The sequence below is a fragment of the Apteryx mantelli genome, chromosome 7 (genome assembly GCF_036417845.1).
Source record: "Apteryx mantelli isolate bAptMan1 chromosome 7, bAptMan1.hap1, whole genome shotgun sequence".
Classification (NCBI taxonomy): domain Eukaryota; kingdom Metazoa; phylum Chordata; class Aves; order Apterygiformes; family Apterygidae; genus Apteryx; species Apteryx mantelli.
In genome coordinates this window covers 26,393,522-26,410,079 of record NC_089984.1, presented here as the reverse complement: position 1 = coordinate 26,410,079, position 16,558 = coordinate 26,393,522, and the positions used below count along the sequence as shown (strand labels likewise).

The window sequence follows — 16,558 nt, the reverse complement described above, 5'->3', positions numbered from 1 at the left end:
CACCCACTAGTATATCCTCCAGTTGACCTCATCGTTTTATGCATCAGGAGTGGCTCTGTCTTTTCTTTACCCTGCCTGCTCTTTCAGTGGGTGGAAAATTATTCCAGATACAGTTAAAATTACAGGTTTGGACAAGGATCACTAGAATCTCTTTATACTACCCTATACCAGTATGACCCAAGAGCTAAGATAGGGTTTCATATCCTTGTGAATGCATTTCAAGTCTAAAGCTTTAAGTCTGAGTCTTCCCTATCCCAGGCAGTTGGGATTGTACTGTTTGTCTACAACTGAAAGCATTAAGCATGTACTTGCTTCATTAACTCATAACAGCAGTTTTAGTTTTGCTCATTCCTACCACCGTCTTGCTCCCTGCCATCTGTACTTTAACAGTCATACTCTATCAGTAGGCATGCTCATCCCAAGTCATCCACATGAACTTTCCCCATTCTTTCTTGAATTTGCCCTTGGACATACAAATCCTGTTCTGAAAGTAATAAGCTGTGGTTATGTCAGACCAGCTCTTCTTCTTTGTCTGATGCCTTGGTCTCATTTCAGACTCCCCTAGCTGAGGAAGCAGGGAGAGGAAGGTAGGTCATCACCTTCTGTCTGTCACATTATGCCTTTTCTCAAACAAGTCACATATCAGAACATCCAATCATGTTATTTTTGTACATAGGATGCTCTCTGCTGTGAACTAAGTGGTACTGAACATGATCACAAGTCAGTGCTTGGCCCCATGTTGCACCATAGGTATCATCTATAAGAACTGCTCAAGCAAAAGCAGTTTAGCTACCTGAATTCCTGTTTGCCTTTCAACTTCATTCATTTCCAAAAATGGTTGAAGTTCTTGAGTCTGCACACAAGGCTATGTTCCCTGTGTATTCCAAACCTTCATCTGAAAAGGGCATCAGTGAGTCTGATACTGGATATCTAGATGATCTAAAATAATTATTTTTATTTGCTGTGATACAATGCTGCTCTGAGGTGCAGCCTTTCATCCATCAAGTTGGACTGGGTCAACATAGCACAGTGTTAGAATCAGGGCCTACTGATCATAGGGCCACTCACTGGCTGAACTCACCCTTTCAAAAGTAACAAGGAACGTCTCAAGATCATTGCTAGACTCATCTTAGTCACTTTTACATGTCTTGGAGAAGGCCTTGTTCCCAAGATGCTTCTCTCAGGTCTCTAATGTTTGGGCTAAGTCAGGTAATACCACATCAGCTAAGTCAGATAATAGCTGTTGCTACGACATCAAGTCCCTTAACAATTCATTCCTGTTTAACCCTTTGCTGAAAGCCCTGCTACTGTACTTGCTTCTGATATGTAACTAGCCCCCCGCAGTTCTCTGCACCAGCGCTGTGGATCCCTATGGCATTGCTCTGTTCCTCAGAACTCTGAAGACTTTTCACCTTGGAGCAGGCCTGCAATCTCCCCCAGAAATCACGACTGTCAAAGTGAATGGAGTCCTCTACTTCCAGCACAGCTGAAAAAGCATTCTGTCATCTATTCACCCTCAAAGGATACTACTTTTGGCTGGAGCTCTGTTAGCCTTCTTGTTCTTGCCTAGGCAGACAATATTTGCCCATTTAATGCCAGGTCTCACCGGTCTCTTGCACCTACCAAGTGGCCCCTCTCCAGATAAGGGATAGTTTCTGCTTTTGGAATGTCTCAATAAATCCTCTAACCTGTTTTCATCAGGTGTTTTGACTATAGGTGGCAACTGAGTATTACTTCTTAACTCCGCTTAAGTAACCTTTGGCCACCCTTAAGACTTGTATATGTATGGTGACCAGACAGCCTAAGAGTCTCTTAAACTTCTCCTGCTTTACAAAAGTTTAAAAACAAACAAACAAACAAACCTGTCCTGCCACAAGCAGCTTAAACATTCTGGTATATCTACTGAGCAAGACCTCAAAATACAAATGCAAATTCCACATACAGAAGCAGATTTTAAACCACTTCAATATACCTTCTATCAGTACTAGGCATAAAATATTTTCTCCTCAGTAATCAAAGAAAAATCAATTTAGAAATCGATTAACTACCAACTGACCAACTGTTAAACACAGTGTTGCATTTGTGCCAGAGCTAATTAATCCGTTAGTGCTGTGGTTAGTACTTCCTGTTAGCCGCCCAAATAACCAAGAGAAGTGAAACTTCACAATCATGCCTCAATGAGGAAATGGCTGATTCACAGTACCAACCATTTTATTTCTCCCTCTCTGTTTGAGGGTAGAAATTTATACCAAGTTCTTCAGCATATCAAGCTGATTACGTGCTACTCCTACTGATTGCCATGCATGCATAGTGATTTTAATCAGCTGGGATTCAAGCCTTTAAATTCTTTGGGCTTATTTTTTTAGGGTTTATTTTGGCAGACGTTTATATTGATTATTCTCATCACCATCCTTGATCCCACACTGTAAGTTCTAATTGCTACACTCTTTTTCAGTGTATATGTTCCATTACAGCTTCTATGCTACAGGCCCTAACTCCCACCTTGTGTTATTCATACTCTGAAAAATGTTATTAGTAGCAAAACAACTATTTTTATCTTCTTTAGTTATTTGATAATACTTGTTGCAGGAACAAAGTTTCAAAAAGAAGCAAATCATGGATATTATTTCATACAAAGCAAAAAACCCAAAGACTTAATTTTACCCAGGCTGAATCTAACACACAATCTATGGAAGGAAAGCCCAGCAACCATGCACAGCCACACTGAAAGAGAGAAGAATCTACAGAAATTGATCCAATTGCAGGAGGATTCAAATAATCTGGAAATCATTGTAAATAATATTGTAAATTAAACATGACCAAATAATTTGCTGCACCATTTCACCATTTGTGGCTGCATTTTTCTGCTTGAGAAAAGGGTGTGCTCAATCTGTTTTTCCTGTGTCACTAGGTTACTAACTGTGTAAAGAAGCTGGAGAAACACATAGTCCCAGCAACTCCCTTGCCTACAAAAAAGGCCAACAAATCAATTCATTCAGACAAAACTTTAACTTCCTGTTAACTTTTTTTTTTTTTTTAACTTCACAGGGAGAACTGAAGTGACTTTTTTTTTTAAACTGCATAAAGATTTGTGTTCTTAGAGTTTGAAATATTTCTACCAACAGTATTAGACATAATAGAACACAGATGTGTTCTCTTTTCAGACATCTTTACACTGGAAAATCCAGCTAATCATGCATGTGAGCCCTCTCTAGCTTATTTCTATGGTGATCTCTCTGTATACATGTGAGAATCACTGTAGTTTGCTTTATTTACCTTTTCCAATGACAGAGCCATTTTACCATGAAGAGTATACATTTAATCTATCTGCAAAAGTTTAGTGATCCTGCAAAGGAGCAGTAAATTATATCTCCAGGAAAAAAGAAATGGAAAAATACACATAACTTTCATTCTGGCTTGATTTACAGAAACATGCCACAGCAATGTGTGTTTTGGCACAGCGCTGAAACAGCAGAACATCCACTGTGCTCACTCTTCTGTGTCAGTGTGAAAATTGACTGGATGAAAACTATAAAGTTTGTAGGAGCTGTAACAAGTTGTGGGCGAGTATGTGATCTGTGGTCACTTCTCCGGCGTAGCCATGTGCGCAGTAGTAATACTGCATGAAATAGCAGAGTATTTGTTGTCCAGAAGCTTTGTGAGTAAGCGGCCAGAACGTGGGGGTAGGGCTGAGAAAAACATTGTTCTGCTTATATCCTACCCTGCAGCAAAGAAAGCCGGCAGAATGTTTGAGCGAGAGTGGAAAGTATATGGCAAACAGGGGGGTTTCTGAAATAACAGGCTTTTACCTCTGAAGAGCTAGACTTCAGTTAACATCATGAACATTACATGTCAAAATGAACACAATATTCAATGTTGTATTCAATGAATACAAATTCTTTTTCTTTTTCTTTTTTTTTTTTAAACTATTATAAAAGCTCTCGGTAGTCAGGACATTATGGTGGTAGGCATCGTACTCCATTTTTGCAATCCTGATCCACTCTGCAGATAATCCAAGGCAGCCTAATTTGCACACCCTTCTTCCAAACATCTTTTGGGAACGCAGCAGCACTGTATGTATGTGCTGGTCTGCCCTGAGATTTATGCAAAAAAACCTTTGCACTTGCTTTGGCTGTCTACCTTACTGAGCAATAAATTCACAGGAGAATTAGTTGGAGAGGTTTCAACCCAAATTCTCAGATGAAGGTGGAGGAAACAGGATTGTGTAACTGGCAAGGAGACTTCCTTTAGGGACAAGACTTATGCAAATCTTTTAGGGGCTTCTAACAATTCCCTAATTATAAATGTCATGTCAGATCATCAGTTCTTTGAAGTCAGTGGAAGTTGAGCCAGATACCATGAAAAAGAAAGGCTTAGTTTTGGGAGCAACATCTAAATTCTTCTCCTTAAAATGGAAAAATCTAAATTCTTCTTTATTATAAATGAACAGATATAATAACCAGAAAACATACAGGTATAATCTATCCAGTATTTAAGCACTTGGAAGAACAAATCTATATATACCAATACTACTATGTATGGCTGAGTACAAGATTTTGTCTTTTTTTTTTAATTGTTGCTTTAAGTAGGCAGTTCTGTTTTTTAAAGAATTCTTAATTCAAATAACTCTTATAGTCACATGAACTTACAGTTAAAGTATCACCTGTAATAGTTCACGCAAGTCTGATGCACAAGCCAGAACAAACAGCTTGATTAGCAGAAGCAGCAGGAAAACAAAACCCAAACAAAGCAATTCCCTCTATTTTGCCCACTGTAAACTGAACTGAAGCCATGAAGAAACAGTAAACAGGAAAAAAAAAAAGTTAACTACAGCAAAATCTAATAAACATTGAATATATCATGTTATAAAACATGATAAATTTGCTGCAAAGCTTACTTATCTGCATAATTATACTTTTTTACATATTAAAAGGGGATGCTGTGCAAGAATGGCAGAACTATGATACGATAATCCTAATATATTCCCAAACTCAGTAACAGAACCCCCCCCCCCCCACACACAAACGAAAAAAGAAAAAGAAAATAAACAACAAAACTCAAGGAACTCAAGAGCAATATGGGTTATGCATGCACGGAAGCACCATAAGGGAAATTTATTCCCGATCTTTCTCTCCCTCTTTCATATGTTTTTTTTCTCCAAACGTGAATGTTCATTAATACTACACCTCTTCTGCTGTTACACTGCTTTGTTTTTAAAAAGAAATCTGAGGTGACATTTTCTATTATATTGTTAAAGTCAGGAATGCCTAATCATATGTATTTCCCACTTCTCACCCTCTCTTCCTGTTTCCTCGCCCCCAGTAATCCCTCCCAAACACATCTACATGCTACAAATGTGCAAGGGTTATTGAGGATATATTTTCAACAGAAATATTTTTAAGGTGTTGCTCTGTTTTTGATACGAACCATACGTATTTTTGCATGGCTCCATATATGGAAGTTACTTTCCCAAAGTATTATTTGCTCTTTTTTTGACCATTTTTTTTATTTGTCCTTTTTTTATTTGTCCATAGAATATATAAGTTGTCGACAACTTCTGGTGCATAAACAAAAACAGGCATAAAATCCATATTTGCACAAGCTGGGGCTTAAGCTTCACAAATGTGAATCCAGATTATATTTACCAAAAAAAAAAAGAAAAAAAAGAGGCGTGCTTAAATTTCAACCCATAAACAGAGCGAATTCTTAAGGACATTTAAGGGGCTTGAGATGAGCACCTTCCCTTATTTGGTTATATGGTCTAAAACCCAGCAGAAAACTCAGATTCCTGGCAGGCTTTCCTGTATCAAGTTTTGTGCTTTCTGGGATTTCCCCAAGATCAGAGGCATGCAACGCATTCTGCTTTACTGATCGAAAGGAATCTCAAGAACGAGAGCTCTGAAGGCATCAGTTTGCCTAACAGTGATTTTATGACAGAGTTGCAATTTAGATATTAGGAGGAAACAGAAAGTAGTAAACAAAAACTAACAATGGAAGTGGACTACTATCAATAGATGTGAACATATGCATAGTTCAGAGTCATAAAATATCCAAACTTACCACAGAGAAGTTAAGAAAAAGATATGATATCATATATCCTTTTAAAACAGCAACACCCAACACTAACGGGCATAGACAGAAGAGAGTATTTCATACATGCTCTCTGAATGCTTTTCTCCTCAGCTTGTTGAGGAACACAGCCATGTACCTCAGCCATGCTGGAAGAGAAAGACCAGCAATCAGTGAAATGGATCCTTGTTTACAATATAGCACTTCACACAAAGAAATAGGGAGCCGGCATCTCATTTTGAACAAGTTGTTCTTTTTTTTCCTGTAAAGATTTTAAATGATCCTCCAGGAGTTAGATAGTGGACTACAAACTGCCATGAGAACTTGGCCTGTTTGTCCAAATGTATATATTTACAATTTTAGAGAAAAAACCTATAGTTTAAGCGGAAACCTGCAGAAGTTCCCAAACACCATGGACTCACTTCATGGGCAGAAAGAAAGCTTTGCATAGCAGGAGAGAGTCCCTGCACAACTGCAATGGCAGCCATGAGGTAAACACTGCATAAAAAAGGTGGAGAGAGGCAGTAGAACAGAGAAGAGATTCTGATTTTTTCACTTCCTCATAACCTCTACTGGAGTCCCATTTACTCGGTGCTACGTGAAGAACAACATTTGTTCAACTACAGAAAGACTGTTCCAAGATTTTTAAAATAAGTAGTATAGAACACTAATGATTGACAATACTTGCTTTATCAAGATATAATTAGAAACACAGAAGCAGGATTCAAATGAATATTAAAGACTTGAACTATTAAACACATGGATGAAGCTTTATAAGGCTATGAGTTTTAAGAAAGAACTCTCAGCCTTCGCCAGAGATTTCAGTAGAAGCAGGTTTCGACCCAAAATAACACGTTCTATTCCTATTGCAGGTTATGTAAAAGAAAAGCTTTCTGATTAGCTTCCCCTTGCCCAAGCCTGTAACCTTTCCCTTCAACTGATTTGAGGGACCAGGATTATTCCTGTGTGCTGAATCATAAAACAAACAACATGCAAACTATGAGAAGTGGCTAACATAATTTCACAAAATGTTCACTTTCTGTAATTTAAGTATCTTCTCTATTGGATTAATCTGCATGCATTGCTTTAAGTTTGACCGTACACCTCCAATTCTGATATTAAAGCTTAAATCCTACAAAACTCCCAGAAACATATTTTTTAAAGTCTCTATCATCTTATGTTCAGAACCACATAAAACTTGTTAGAGTTCATGTTATTCGACTCACTACAAATAAACAGGAACTTCAAAGTCCAAATCAAAATAGTAATAAAGTACTCTATAACTTCACTGAAGTTTATGTATCATGTATTTTTATAGAATGTGAACTAATTACATTTGAGGATTCCCATGTATACCATTTTAATATTTCAAAGCAATTTTTTTTTCTAGTGGCCACAGTAAAAAGATTCTAGCAACTTAATTTATAGGAACAAATCTATTCTAATAAATAAATAAAAAACACTGAAAACAAACAGATGCAGGTTTGAAAAATATATGGATTACTCTTAAAAGTTAATGGATCAAAACACCTGTAATAAGTAACTTATACATTTACTTACTACATGTTCCCATTTTGTATAAGCCAACAAAAATGCTTAAACGACAACATGGGCACTGGACAACATTAAAGTACTCTCAAACTTTTAATAGTGTCCTCTGCTTTCATATTAGGATAGCAACGCAAGTCAAGATAACTGCTTCCTAAACATCTTCAGCAGCAAGAATAAACACAGAAATATATAATTTCCAGAAAATCTTACACTCTGTGCATCTTTTATGCTGTAACTATTCCATGTATAGAAAAATGGTATGTATTTTTCATTTTTTAGTTAAAGGAAATCTATTTGTGTTTCATGTGGTATCTTTCCAAGCACATGTAGCTATTGCTATTGTTCATTTATTTTTAATTCTTTAAAATTAATAATAAACTCTGATTTTGTCAAAGAAGTTTTTGTCTGAGCACTTAAGACTTCATCAAAAGCCCAATGAAATCAACTGCATGAATGAAACTTTCCTTCAGCCTCTCACAAAGGAACAAAAGGACCGTATACAAAAAGATTTGCAGCACCTTAGATCCCATGATACTTGATTCTTAGATGTCTGACAACTGCAGAACCCAATGTTAGGTGTACAGATGTTATTCTAAAAGTCTAAACTCTCCTAGTGTACTACTTATAAGATGCAAGCCTACCAGCATGCACTAGCAGCACGAACCAAAACAGAAATGGTGCAGTAAGGAAAAAGCCTTAAATTCCTGCACATTAGGGGTCTCATTAAAAAATCAGAAAAGGGGTATTTGTATCTGCTTAAATCTAAACCCTAAATCCTTTACTGATATTAAGACTCTCTGCTTTTCTTTTCAAGGAATTGAAAAACAGTAAAGGCAATTCTCAGTGCTGCTCCCCCTCCTTTTTTATAACAGTTTAGAGTCCTCCCCTAACACGCAAGAAGCTAGGTTTCCAACTTAGTCCTCTGCTGAGGTCATTCAACTTACATCCCCCAGAAGACTCCCTTAACATCAAACTACATATTTTCTTTCAAAACAAACTAAAACACTCAATCTGTTTTTAATCTGTATTTTTAAAACAGCCAGAAGAGGAGGTGGCAATAGTACTGTCAATCTTCCATGTACACAGGGAGCCTAAGGTTTATAACATTCAGTCAAAAGCTGGAGACTTTCATTCAGTTCCCTACTCAGTGTGAGTCAACTCAGCCTCACATCTCACATCAAAGAGTGCTGCAAGCTGATCTTGGGGGAAGTCACTCTTGTTTTCAGGTTCAAGCCTTGCTACAACCAGGCAGAGAATTCAAGATTCACTGGGCCAGGAAGAGTGCAAGTAAGAACACAACACTTCACAGAGCCCATTATCTAGGACACTCACCTAAAAAAGTGGAAGCCTGGATTCCCTTCCCAAGAATGTTTTTGTATTTTATCCAAGATATTTATCGTTGTGATTAAGGCACTCTCCCAGGAGATGAGTCTAGGACTTGAATCCCTTCAGTGAGGGTAGGGAATTGAACTTAGGCTTCCTCACTTCCTAGACAAGACGCCTAGTAAGTGAGGTAAAATACAGCTCCTCAGGGAGATTTTTAAAGATGACTAAGAGCCTCAACTGCATTTTGAAATCCTTTTGTGTTTGTCTTAGCCATGCTCTGAAAATGGCTATTAAGAGTTCCTCAGAGCCATCCTCTGGATGCTAATTAGGTATGGTAGCCTTGGGTGCTGCACTGCACCCTTCCGTGAGGAGATGGCCTGTCCCAGATATCTAGAATGGCATAAATCTATCCACCTGAGGATCTTTAATATAAGGAAAAACCAATTGAATTAAGGCAGCTGTAGTTTTCAATAAACAATAATAGGTGTAGGGATCTAAATTTTACCCAAATCCTGCCTCACATGCCCAAATCCTTCCTTGCATTTAGCTTCAGATAAGCGTGTCTAAAATTATGCATAAAGAGAAAGCTGACACTTTCCTTCAAAGTAACAATCGAACATGTGAAGGATGGAAAGCACACTGGCTTATAGGCTATAAGCAGTGGTTTTATCACAAACCATCTAGCTGCATCAATCATTTCTCTCCACTAACAATCAGTCCCATTTTCCCGTGGACTTCTGTACTGAAAGTTAAGTATTTAATGCTGGAGAAAAAGAACATACTTGTTTTGTCCAATTGTTTCAAAATCCTTCACAATAATCGTCAGGGAAGATGAATTATCCAGAGCAATTCCTTTCAAGTCAAATTCAAGAATCTGAACAAAGAAATGGAGCAACAACAGACCATGATTACAAGTTAAATGTAAATAATTAACAAAAGTAGCATGTAACAAAATTATTCAGAAATAAATTTTGCTTTTACTGAGAGACAGACCAGACCAGCTCACATTTGCAAAAGCACAGTGAACAATTTTGGAATATGCTCATAACACACTCTTGATTTGGCACTTATTAGTGGCAATAACAGAAAAAGACCCAGATTGTTTAATACTGATCCATTACCACATTTGTCGTTGCATTTCCTCATGAGTATTTTATTTTCATTCATAAGATCTGATACTATTCCCACTGCAATATTGGTCAAAAGTCAGTTGCTCTTGAATTCAGACACATATTTTGTAGGTTTCCTTTCTTTGTATAAATATCTATAAAATGTAACAACAATCTTCAACTTTCATTTCTGGTTGTGAAGAGCAGTACTAAGAAAACTCTTTCCCTTAGAAAAATATTACTGAAGATGCAGAATATGACCAGGTCTACCAATCACTCATGAGGAACTTCAATAGATTACTCATCCTGATGTGATGCTTTTTATTCTCAGTATATAATAAAGGATCCAATTACGTACCCATAAATGTGACTATACAATACCTAAATATCATCTGGTCCAAAATGAATGGAGAAAAAAAACACAGGCCACAACAAAACAGATATCCATCTACTTTTACTTGAAATGTTACATAATGTATTGTGATTCATGACACACAAAGAATCCACTCAGTATTTGTTCATGCTTTTACAAACACCTTCACTATCACTAACTTCTGTTTCCAACAGTCACAACTGCAGCAACTGATTTACCAATTTTATAAGTATTTTGTTTTATAAAAGACCAAGAGTTGACTTAAAAAAAAAAAGTTACCTCATTCCAAACAGGATTGAGTTCACTGTCAATTTTCTTTGTTTTCTTTTTTTCATCTGCAAATACAAATAAAGCGTGATGATTTGCTTTTAGTAAAGCATTACACAAAATATCATAATTCTTCATTTCTCTTTTCAAAAGAAAACTGAACTTTAAACCAAATATTCCAGTGCTTTTTTGTCTCTTCCAGTAGTTGCAGATTTTGCAGTCCAAAATTCCTTTGGCCAATTTTAGTAGTTGTTGAGGCTTTTTATTCTGTTTTGTTTAAGAACACCTATACATATCCCCCAAAAGCAAATTAACTTTTAGTTACCTCAAACCTTTTATGACCTTTTACTGCATCTTCAGTACTGATGAAGAAGATAAGACTAAAAGGCTCGGAGATATCAAACCCAACAGTAACCTCAGAGTGATGAACTTCAGTAGTAAAGACAATGCACTATATATTTACCATATCTGGGTTACCAAATATTTGTGTTTTTTTTTTTTTTTAACTCTAAAACAACATCACTTGAAAAAAAAAAAGAATATAAGAATTAATGCTTAAATATCAGTATTTTCTGTTTTAAATGAGCAAATATTAGCAGAAGATACACATGCACAGAAAAGGAAATGCAGTCCTTCTCAAAAAAGCGTTTTCCAGAGATCACATATGAAGATGTATCACTTCACCAACTTTTACTATGGCCAACAAATTACAGATCTTCCACCATTCATGGTAACGTCTGCATTTGGTCAGCCTACAAATCATGGAACGGGGTATATTACGTATGTTGTGCCATTTCAAGCCAAGTTCCTTCTCCTGAAAGGAATAACACAACTTAAGAGAGGAATAACAACTTCAGTGTTGCAAAGGCCCTCTGTAGGCTCCCCTCACCTACCCATATCCTCAAAGGGAAACAGAATTCCAGAGTTACAACAGGTTTAAAGCTAGTAACATCTGATGACTTTATTTTTAATGTTAGGTGAACCATATATATACAGCTCCAACAGAAAACATGTCTTGGCACAACACTTAGCAGCACAGAACACTGGCAAACAAGCAGATTTCTAAACAAATATATACTCATTTGTTGTCACTGATATATCTAAGTAAAATCAGTAAATTAACTGCTGATGTATCAAATGCAGAGTCAGTACCAGAAGGCTGGGGCTCAGACACATTCCTTGCATTTAAGAAATACAATAAAGGTAAGAGCATTTTTATTATTTCCAAGTTATGATTATGCTTTGCCAGAAAAACTTGTAGAGGTCCATGAAGCAACAGTAAAGATATGCCACAAGGGCAAGTCAGTACACACACTATTTAAGCAGTAAACTGTGGTGGCTCTTTCTATTGGATGAATGGGATGTACTGAAGAAGGAAAAAAAAAAAACAGCTCATACTGCAAATTGTGAGAACTGACTCACATTTCTGTAACAGGAATTGTCTACAATTTATACAGGATATTGACTCACAGCATACCACAAAGGAAAGAACATTCATAACCTACTATGCTGCAGACTCACATTTTGCAGAACAAAGAACTAATTACCATGCTAGTAAGATAAGTTCAACTTCATGTAGTATACTAAGAGGCAAAAGCACTTCTGAATATGAATTTCCTAGAAAAATCTGGGGTTTGACATTGTTACTCCATATCCTCCTACAAACAGGAGCTGGGAATCATGGAAAAGATGTTCTCAGTGCTGGTGGAAAGCAGGAACAGTTGCAGCTGTTTGTAAAGGTCATAGTGAATCACAGAGTTGATCCTGAGGGAACTAATGGATAAAGGGTCTATGACCCCTGCCTAAGCTCAATTGTAACTCTGTAACATAGGAAAGACACGGCTTAAACACAGGCCAAGACAATTCTTGACAAGGAATAAGATTTTCTACTCTAGACTATCAGTTTTCCTAAAAACAAAAGAGTAAGATTTACGATTCTATTATAATAGGCATATTCTAGATTATGGTAAGAAATTCCGTGTTATGCATTTGGGTGAAAGTTGGATGAAAAACACTGGGAAGCGAGTATTATCTGGTAGACCAGTCCTAACTCTGAGATATAAAGGGGCATCACATTCCAGTTCACTACGTGCCCACACAGCTTCTCGTAATGAAGAATTAAGATCACACAGTGGTGGCTAATGCAGGATGTAGCAAACAGGTAGACCTCTGAAAACCAGGAAATGAAAGTTAGGATAATTTAAACCTTTGCAAAAAATAAAATATGAATTTAGTGAATAAATACACTCCAATATTTTTTCTTCCAAGCACAGAAAGATAAACTAACATAGTTACATACTACTATAGGCCTGCTAGAAAATCATTATATTAAGCACAAATGGAAAAAAAAGTATTAATCAGGGTGGCCCAACCAAACTGAATGCCATTTCGCATCAGTTTTTAGTGCATAAAGTCAAATGACACAGTCAAAGGGAATGATCAAAGCACTGAGTGACTTAGTACAGACAGCACATACCAGCAGTGATAGCAACTTTTACATCCAAAGACAAGAATCTTATGTATTTTTCTCCAGTTTGGTATATCTGACATGCCAAAAGAATTTTACTGATTTAAGCATTACCACTTCCTGCCTTTTCAGCAAATGGCAACACTATTTCTTACTAATTTGACTACTAATTTGTCTCACATAAAGTGACAACAAACTCAAAATCCTGCAGTAACAGCAGCTAGCTCCAGACAGCAAAAATAGTTTACTCTGGGGGTGTAGTTCTCTTTGAACAATAAAGTGTTCTTAAAGTAAACAGAAGAAAAGTTCCAACCCACTAGACTGATAATAAAAGCATTAAAAAAAAAAAATCAAACACTTGCACAAAAAAAATCCTCAATTGTAAACAAAATATCACAATGGAAACTGTTGTGCATTTCCTCATAATATGTACTTAACATACATTACTATATTAATTGTACTAACTGTAGTTAGTCTCTAAGTTACATAAATACTGATGAACTCTGTTCTATACACAGATAAAATGGTACTCACACATGTATGTTAACATATAAAGTGTTCGCAGGGTCATTTATACACTAATATTTGTAGGACGGTGGTCTTTTTTCTTTCACAGTATGGCTGTAAAGGTCTAATCCTGAGAGATACTGAGTATTTTAACTGAAGTCTTAAAATTACTGAACCTGTCATCAGCAAAGACTACATAAGTTAAAGTTTGAAAAAGCTAATGAAAAAACACTGTTCAATAAAATGTGAACTTCCATAACAGTTTTCTGTCAAGTGAGTGGAGTCCTGTACTGTAGGACTTCTCCAAGAATACTCTGTAGTGCAAGAACATAAATATGTACTGCAGGGCTAGGGCCAAAGTCCTGCAAATGTCTGTTTATTCTGAGTTTTTCCCAGCCTGTGAAATGAACTCCCAAATTTGTTTTTTTATGTCCCAGCAACGTACATCCAGTGGGTATGGACTACAGTTAGTAGAAATTGCTACTCTTTGGCATACATCTTCCTAAAAATAGTTTCCCAGCTTCAAAAGCTGAGGGGATGAGGGGGAAAAGGGTGCATATAAAACATCCCCACAAACATAAATAGCCAGAAGTTCGACACATGCCAGATATGATCCCCACCTCCTTGCCCTTGCAGCCAGGTACTCCAACTACAAATTAAATCAGAGCTCCTCAATAGCTGGCAAGAGCCTGACATTTTCTGGACCCCTTGAACCACTCTGGCCAGAAAGCAAAAAATCTAAGCCATGCTATGTAGTATAACAACATAAAAAAGAAGTGGTAGGTATAATAAGATATTAAATATTCTACTAGAAAACTGTCATAATCATGAAGTTGTATTTAAAACAATGGTTAAGCACATTTGTGAACATCAACAGTCCTAGTTATAATATATAACAGATAAATATGAATTCACTCCTTTAAAGTCTGTTGCACGACTCCTGTGTCAGGACAACTGCAGGTCTTAGAAACAAATCCAGCTATGCAAAAGCAAAAAGATCTGTAAATTTACTAGGCAAATGAATTGCATTAGAGCATGCAATATGAACAAAAGATGAGAGGGAGGAATTAAATTAACCCTGAAATGTAGCAGAAAAGAACTAAGATCAAAAGACAGTATATTGAATCACCAAAGATTCAACAGAAGAGAAGTCATAAACCAACTCCAGCCCTCAGCAAAATGTCATGATTTCAGATTTGATTTCTGGAGGTGACAAACCCTTGCAATGATTTTTCATATTTTGGAAATATCATTTCCATTTCAGCCTATAATTTTGGAAATTATATCCCCAGGAATTAACATAACTAATTGTCACAGTTCAGTTTAATGGATTACATGATCCAGAATTTCTTGGAGGTTTCTGCACCTTAAAGACAAATCAATACATGAAATCAAGTCCCTTTAATCCAGCCAAGAGAGGAAATGATGACAACAGAAATCAGGTAGAGAACACACAGCAGAATAAAAAATAAGGTAATCTTTAATACCAAAATTAAAAATGGATTTAACTATGCAGTTTGGTTTGGGCTTTTAAAGCATAGGGCTAATCCTTTGCAGAAACTTATAAAGTGTGGTTCTTGCAATAGAGGAACTGCTGTCCTGAAAAGAAAATTTTCCCTACCAACACCCTCCATACAGTTCAAACTTCATTCAGGTAACTTCAGCCTTTCTTATAAAAGTCTCTCCTAACATTACACCAGATGTAACCTTATGAAAACACCTTATTACAAATTTTCAAATACTTACATATGACACTATCCTAAAGAAAACCTCCTTACTGAGTACATTTATAACAGTTTTCCTTACCTTTAAAAATAACAGAAACAATAGGATCTGGTTTCCCAAACTTGGTTTTAGGGATATTGGTAGCAGATTCCACAATCACCCGAAGCATTCTTTCCAGTCTTGACTAAACTTCTGTTGTTACCAAAGAAATTCAAGGAAGTCTTAAGTTTCAGACTCTAGCTTCAGGACTGAAACACTAGCAGGAAGAGGAGGCAGGGAATAGCTGGTTTATAGTAAAGGATTATGGGTGGATCTATGACGGACTAACTACTGAAGGTTATGTAAAAAAAAAAAAAAAAAAAAGCTCTGACTAGCGAAATCCAGTAACAGAAATGGCACAGTGCAAAAACGGGTGTAGGATTTTTTCTGTTGCTTTTATTCTTAATCTGCATTATATGGCTCTCGTAAGTAACCACAGCAAGAGAAGTATAAACATAAGTGGCATAAACTAAGCATAACCCCAGCAGTCAAGATGCATCACAGCCATCAGCTGGTATACCAAGGTATTAAACTTAATGATATCTCATACTTTTTTCATTTCCATTTTTAGAACTTCATTGTCTGTAAATGTTTTTAGCCTGCCTCTGTGTCTGTCTTGAATCACGAAATAACTACGATCTTCAAAGTAGTTTAAGTGCTCCCCCTTCAGTCGTGATCAGGAACAGCCACATATTAAATAATAAATACAGCATGTTAAATGCAGAAACTAGTATTTAGTACATCTCTCTAGAAGTAATGATTAAAATATACACGCAAAAATAAAAATGTGAAAGAGTTAAGCAAGTATGTGCAAAAAATTAGGAGATAAAACCTTGTATATTGCTTAGAGGCCTATAAATATTTTCTCTAACTAATAAATACCAGGATTAAAATCTACTAAAACAAAACAACATGAAACTCATGTGGTAAGAACACATAAGAACCCACCCTTTGCACTAAACTACCTCATCTTCAGCTTAACAGCAGTGTTTCCCAACCTGTGATCTGTGGACCAGATGTAAAACACCAAGTGGTGCACACTACTACAGCAAAATATGTATTTTTAAGTAGAATTGAAAGGGGAAACCAACAAGATGGAACAAAATGAGTCATACACAGATATTC

At 36.5% G+C, this 16,558-nt stretch overlaps 1 protein-coding gene across 2 annotated transcripts in view; it reads right to left on the bottom strand.

Moving 5' to 3' along the window:
* Nucleotides 1-15,671, bottom strand: part of MYOF (myoferlin) — a 76,254-nt gene extending 60,583 nt beyond the window's left edge. For both annotated transcript variants that reach the window (XM_013951142.2, XM_013951144.2), the window contains exons 1-3: nucleotides 15,476-15,671; nucleotides 10,708-10,763; nucleotides 9,729-9,820 (exon numbers count right to left, since the gene is read on the bottom strand). In XM_013951142.2, the coding sequence (XP_013806596.2) occupies nucleotides 9,729-9,820; nucleotides 10,708-10,763; nucleotides 15,476-15,563 (236 nt within the window). In that variant the 5' untranslated portion in view covers nucleotides 15,564-15,671. The remainder of the gene's footprint in view (nucleotides 1-9,728; nucleotides 9,821-10,707; nucleotides 10,764-15,475) is intronic.
* Nucleotides 15,672-16,558: the final 887 nt, after the last annotated feature.